The sequence below is a fragment of the Engraulis encrasicolus genome, chromosome 19 (assembly GCF_034702125.1).
Source record: "Engraulis encrasicolus isolate BLACKSEA-1 chromosome 19, IST_EnEncr_1.0, whole genome shotgun sequence".
NCBI classification, from domain to species: domain Eukaryota; kingdom Metazoa; phylum Chordata; class Actinopteri; order Clupeiformes; family Engraulidae; genus Engraulis; species Engraulis encrasicolus.
In genome coordinates, this window is record NC_085875.1 from 17,080,227 (window position 1) to 17,087,505 (window position 7,279).

Sequence of the window (7,279 nt, forward strand, 5' to 3'; positions counted from 1 at the left end):
AAATCTAGTGTACTCACTCAAATAGACTACCCCAGACACGCCTATTTCCCCTGCTTTTAAAACAGGCATAGTTGGAACATGGTTAATGCATTGCAAAGTTGGACCAGGGTTACATATGTGACGCTTGCTTTGCTCGTCCAAAGGTCGAACCTCTCAAGGTGCTGACTGAGGTGGGTGATTGCTCAAAAGGGTGGAGACAGGGCAGGGGACTTGTACGTCTTAAACTTTAAGAGCTTTCTGACTTATCGTGACCATCATCGGGGTGAGGCTTGACACAGCGTATCAAAAATGAGGCAGAAATGAACGTAGGCTCTACTGCTTCTGCCGACCTCCCTCACACACGACGACCCACTCTCTCGGTGCCGCCAGGGCTCGCCGTGCACACCGCAGGTCACATCCAGTGACTTTCACCGCCGACTATTCTTTTCTGAATCGCGCTGAGCTTTAGCAGTTTGACAACATGCCTCGACCGGTAAGTTTTTTTTATTTTCCTGTAAAAAACCTCATGATTGTAAATGTTCTGTGGGGAGGTCGCTGGCATTTTAATGTCACTGACACTGTCAGCTGTCCTGAATGAATGACTTATTTGAGCAGATTGTGTTGTCTCTGTTGGTTGCAGCTAGGCCTATTCAAGATAAAATATTTTTATAATGTTAAATGGGCACCGCAGTTAGGTCGTTACTTTTCAGGAAAAGGCGCGCGCAGTTACGCGACAATCAGTGCGATTCACTCTCACTGCTGTGTTGATTTGATTGAATTCCAGGCGTTGTGAGTGACAGTAGTTTAGGCTGGGAGGACGTGGTGGTGATGAATCACTGCCGACTGCTGAGCCTCACCTATCCTGTCAACCTTACTTTTCAATTAGCAGGCCTATAGCTTTGGCCTCTGATTTAATTGAGCAGAGATATGTTCGAGGCCTAATCACGTAGAATATATAATGAAGATTAAGGCTATTTTAATTTCTTTCTTTTTTAAATCTATTTTGTATTCTACATGAACAAAGGGTGTGCTTTTTGTGGCCAAGAGTTGTAAAAAATAAAGCAAGATAAAGGTGGATTTTATGACTATAGGCCTATAACTTTATCAGTGCAATAGGAATGTGTGTCTATGGTAGGCTGACTGTGATAAATGTAGGGGGAAAGGAACCAAGCATCTTACCTCAGTGTAAGCCTATGCTACACTTTGCATAACCCTAGTTAAACATAGAATGGTAGTGTCTTTTCTGAACATTAAAGATGGGGAACTTGACTGAGAAAGAAGAAGGGGAAAAAAACCTCCACAGCTCTTAACTGGTGGTGTGATATTCAGCATGCTTCACTTCCCCTACAAAGTATTCATTAACTTGGCCGAGGTCGGTCGCGAAGAGCTCTTCTCTCCAGCTAGTGGAATGGAGGGGCGCCATTGGCTACCTCGCTGATTGCCTTTAAGTGTCCTTGGAGGCTTAAGGAGCATTTTTTTTTCTTCTGCTGCGCCGAGTTTCTGTGTGAATGATGTAATTACCCCCCTTATCAAACGCCTTATCGCATTGTTCTACACTTTGGGAGTAGGCCTAATGACATGGAAGACCTCCCCCTTGTTTCATTATTATGACCACGGTGTAAACATTGGGGTTTTTTACTAATACACAAATAAGCCTAGGTAGGCTGACAGTGGCAGACATTCATTTTCAGACAGTTGGCTAAAATAGGAAACATTCAGCTATTTTCAGCTAGTACTGACTCATGTTCATTTCAGTGTGTTGATTCTGTATTAGTCACTTGACTGCAACAGATATGAACCTGGGGCCATATATCAGAAAACAAAAGGGGTCTGTGTGTGTGTGCGTGCGTGCGTGCGTGCGTGCGTGCGTGCGTGTGTGTGTGTGTGTGTGTGTGTGTATTGTTGGGACTGTGCGTTATTGCTATGGAAATAGAGGGGGCAGACAGTGTGTGCGCGTGTACAGCAGTAAGGATTTGCACAGGAACACCCAGTGCTCTCACCCTGAAGGAGAAAGCCGTAGACCCAGGGGTCAAACTCACAACATGACGCAGTTTCTCTGTGATATTCTTTGCTTTAAGATAAAGATATTCTTTTTTTTCAGTTTGTGATAAGTCCTGGGTTTCCATGGGAGGAGCTGCTGCAGCAATAGAAGGGTGGGGGCAAAGGTGTAGGTTTGGCTCGAAAAGTGGTGGGGACATTCCAATGGCAAATTATCCGGATATGCTGTTTTTGCATTATATTTGTGAAAGAGTGGTGGGGACAAGCTAGCTTAATCTGAAAAGTGGTATGGACATGTCCCCCCCCCCCTTAAATGACGCCCATGGGTGGGGGGCTGGAAAGGGTGGATGTGGTGGGGGTGGGGTGGGGGGGGGGGGGGGGGGGGAGGGGGGGGGGGGGGTGGGGGTGGTGGGGTGAGCAAGCACACTTTCAAAGGAAAGAGAGAAACTTTGAAACGAGGAGAAAGATCTACCGCAACGTCAATTCATAGACATAGTACAAGCATCACCAACATTGTATTTACTGACATTATGTTACATAGTCATTACATTATGTGTATCCCTGTATTATTACTCAACTTAATCCAAATCGAGCTATCGATAATTAGAGACGTGCAAAGTAAACATGAGCAGCATGATAACACATTACAGTTCAGGGGTGCATTTCTCGAAACCAAAGTGGCTTACTACATTAGCTACTTTGTTGTTTTCAATGCATTTTCCCATTGGCAACTACCGAAGTTGCTAACAGGCTGTCTAACAACTTCTCTTTTGAGAAATGCACCCACCCCAGAACTAGCAAGTGCAGAGCTAGCAGGGGCAGATGGTACAGTTGATGACAGTTCTGCTGATCATCGTCATGATATTGAAGTAATGGTGGAGAGGAACAGTTTTGAGGTGTTTCTTTACCATATCATGGCGGCAAAGCTCTTCGCCTTGTGTAAAGATTGTAGCCCCATAAGCTTAAATATACACCCTTCCACCAGTGCTTTACTCTCCATTGATACAACTTTACTGCCATAGTAGACTACTACTTCTACAGTACTACTGTGACACTACAGAAAGTCTTAAGTGATGCACCTTGATCAGTGCCCTTCTGGTAACAACAAAACATCAACATGGGCTGTGTGTAAATTATAAATGATTAGAAATGAATGTTTAAGTAATTTTAAATGTTGTGGTTGTGATAAAAAAAAAGATAAACATTTTAGTGATTGAATCAGTCAACCTCAGAATGTGTGAAGTCTATCACATTCTCTGTTGTCTCCCTTACTTTCTTCTTCTCACGCTGGGTCTCTTTGATGCCTCTGGTGACATGCTATATGCCACATAGCATGTCTATTATTAATGTTGTGTATTTTGCACATATTACGCCCCCCTTCGCTGTTATAACAATATAACAATGGAGGTGATTAAATATTTTATTGACCGGACCTCCTATTCAAACATTAAGATGTAGCCTTTTTCGAGACCAAATTCTTTACAGATTCGGTGTAATAACCATCACTGATTCTCCAGGCATTTCACAAAGAGACGTGGCACACGGCACTTTTGGAAACCAGCTACATGTTTAACTTTCACGGCTTAGATTCACGTGGCTATCTTTACGACACAGGATCTAGTTTTTTGACTGAGTTATGTAAGCTCAGCAATTAAACAACACTGCCAAGGTGAACAGACTCTCTCAAAATGCACAGTAGACAATCAAAAAAGGAAACGTGAACATGAACGAAAGTAACACTTGAATGATTATGTACATACTAGTTCATATTTTCTCTCCACAGTTGAATGAAATAGTATTATGATACGTGTCCTGAGCCCACAGCTGCCTTGTGTAACCACGCTATAATAACTAAACTAGGGGACACTATAATAACTAATTGAAACTGAATTGAATATGTGACCGTGCAGTATCATTCTATTGGAATGCGGAATAAGCATGGAATACATGACTGACATGTTCTGTGTGTAATTTCGAAGTGCACTTCCCACTTATTATGCTCGTTTCTTTAGTCCCTGTGCAAGCACTCCAGCTAATGTCACTGCATATGTTTGCTCTCCACAGGTCAATGTCCGCGTTACTACAATGGACGCTGAGCTGGAGTTTGCCATCCAGTCCACCACAACAGGCAAACAGCTCTTCGACCAGGTAGGCCTACATTCCAAGACAGCTATGCTCACATCAATACAGACCAGCCTACTGAATTGCCCAAAATCAAAGACGACCTTTGTTATAAGACAACACCCCCTCCCCCCCTTTTTTATTTCCTGAATGTGTTGCCCATTCACAAGTGTCATCTTTGTGATGACAATGTACCACCGCCATCAATTTCTAAGTGCTCGTTATGGCTTGCAAAACACTCTTCATACTGGATATGAATAAGTGGATTCCCTCCATGCAAATCTTCTAATGACCACTTTTAATGACCAGTCATAGACATACTGTATTTTGCTGGAAAAACCTATGCTGATCAGAATCTCTAAATATTATTTTACCGGTATTTACTTTGTAAAAACTGTAAATACTGTACTAAAGGTTACATCAATACAAGTGGGGTGCTTTTTGGACAATCGTGACATTCCAACATAGGTAGTTACGCTCACATCAATACTGGCAAAACAGCTCTTCAACCAGGTACATTCCAGGACATAGTTAAGTTCACATCAATACAAGAGTGGCACGTTTTTTGACCTAGTGGCATTCTCAGACATTCACAGCTACGTTCACATCAATACAGGTAAAGAGCTTTTGGACTAGGGACATTCCAAGTCATAGTTGTGTAGGCCTACATACAATTTAATCAATATAAGCAAACAGCTCAATATTAACATTGTCTCTGAAGATTATCATTCATGGAGGTCATGCAATCCAAAGAAGTTAAGTTGTTAGCAACTGAACCGTCTTTGTGCAGACATTATTCCAGCTTTTTTGGTGACAGTAATAAGAATGTATGTGTTTTAAGTTCTTTACAGGTTCAGTGTCTGTTAATGTGTAAAAAGTTTGTTTGTATGTAGTAGGCAATGCATTGAACTGTTAAGCTGCATTATTCGCCTAATACTATCAATATCTTATGACACATTTTATACAAACAATATCCTGCAGCTTGCTGTGCTTCCCCAAGTGTGCCAAAGGATAGATAGGCCTATACTATACAAAGCTTTGTTATACTCCTGTTGTGCCAAACCCTGAAGGGTGTAGTGGGGGAGCTTCACTAATGTGATAGCCAGGGGAGCTGAACCGCTTGTCTGGCAAAGGAAGAGTCTTGAGTGTAGGAGAAGGGGAATCCCTATGTCACGGTTGATACAGGATGGTCTCTGAGTGCCTGAAGGCAACGTTTTTTTCAGCCTTTTTCAGACAGGGCAATCACTATAGAGACTAAGGGTGTAAATCACAGCCTTCATGACGATACAATACGGTATCGATTTCTTAAATCAGGGATTTGATTTTTTTTCGATACTTAAGAATTCCCCACGATACGATACGATGCGATTCGGTTCGATTCTATTTTTTCCAATTACTTTTCCACTACTATTGTGTTATGGAGCTAGGGCATTGCACAGGGGCCAGCGATTCGATTCTTTTCGATTCGTAAGAATGCCCCACAATACGATGCGATTCGATTAAATCGCCGGCCGATACTTCCGATACATCGATACATTTTATTTACATCCCTAATAGAGACAGTAAAGTAGTGGGGTAGTAGGGTTTGGAAATGACCTCGGCCAGATGAGAACTCCACAGCTCCCCATGGGCAATGCTGCCTCTATGTGGCACACTTTTCACATGTCGAGCCACAGCATCCCCTGAAGTCAAGGTTGAACAGGTTATGATTATGAACATTTCAAAAAAGATCATCAAACATTTTTTTCTTTACATTTAATTGACGCTTATAGCGACTTGCAGTTACAGTATTAACTGACAAGGTATTGGTTGCAGTCCCTGGAGTAGTTACAGTGGCAGCCCCTGGAGCAGTTAGAGTTGCAGTCCCTGGAGCAGTAGGGATTAGGTGCCCTTCAGCCATGGGCAAGGTCATTTCAAGCCATGGATGACAGTGTACTAGGGAGGATACACTTTCTTCCTATTGGTCAGAGTGGGATTTCAACCTTCAACCCTCTGATCCCAAGACCAACTCCCTAACCATCAGGCCACAATTACCCCCTCTGGTTTTGACAGAACATCAATAATAGCAATCTGTTTTGCTAATCAATAGGGTGTTATCAATAATGCTCCTAGTTCTTCATACATAGACATTGGTGGTATCGATAATGCTCCTACATAAACATTGACAAGATTTGTCAAGATAACCACATCTTGCCTTGTGTACTCCACCCTGATGCTAATCTTGGTGGTCAATAGGTGGCTAGCAGTCTCGAGTCGTGCTGCACGTGCAGTCAATCAGCATTAATGTTTACAAAACAAGAGGTGCAAAACTTTGTGTAAACAGTGTAGCACCATGGATTTACATAGGCTTGCTTCTATATTTATACCAAGTTTCATGTCATTCTGAATCAATTAAATAATATGTTGTCACGTTGGGAGCGTGTCTATGTTCCCACGGCCCATTGGTCCCACAGCACTAAGACTTTTAACATGACTTTTTAGGCTCATTGGTCCAACAGAGCCCATTGGTCCCACAGCATATTCCTGCTGCTCCAAATGCTGTGCTCCAAAGGCACTATCTATTCTCTTAAGTTTACCCAGAAATGTGGGAACATGGAGTTGTAGAACATAGTGCCTATACTTGAATATTTTTTTTGAAAATGTGGGAATAAGCACGAATAAGCTGTGGGGCCAATGAGCTGTGGGAACATAGAGCTGACCCGTCATATTGCTCCAACTGGTTCAACATTTCTGGTCTAACAAAGACTGCGTAATGCATCCAGTTGTTCAATCAATTGGTGATAGAGTAGGCCTAGACAATGGTATCCAATAATGAACTAGCTTTTTCCACACCATTTCAAATAATTCCATTGCATTTTCTGCTAATCATACAACCGCATTTACGTTTTTAACACAAATGATGTGATGTGGAGGTGGTAGAAATGCATTTGTAAGCTGCCATTTTGACCTGATCACAGCGAGTGAGCAAAGGCTTTAAAATCCGAGACGTGCCTGTCTCAAGCTACTCTGCAGCAAGGTAATGTTTAAACTCTTCACCTTCAATGGTAATTTTGAAAAAAATGTCTGCTGAGCAGTTAACAGTCCAAAGTGCTTCTCACTGGGCCTCTCTTACTTGCCTGGATTGTAATGCCATTTGGGCGTGTTGGATGAGAGAGGGAGAGAGAGAGAGAGAGGAATATTA

General features: G+C 42.4%; 1 protein-coding gene across 1 annotated transcript in view; it reads left to right on the forward strand.

The window, feature by feature from the left end:
* The first annotated feature begins 128 nt into the window (after positions 1-128).
* Positions 129-7,279, forward strand: part of ezra (ezrin a) — a 26,814-nt gene continuing 19,663 nt past the window's right edge. Inside the window, exons 1-2 of the mRNA XM_063183717.1 lie at positions 129-472; positions 4,042-4,125. Coding sequence (XP_063039787.1) covers positions 461-472; positions 4,042-4,125 — 96 coding nt within the window. The 5' untranslated portion in view covers positions 129-460. The remainder of the gene's footprint in view (positions 473-4,041; positions 4,126-7,279) is intronic.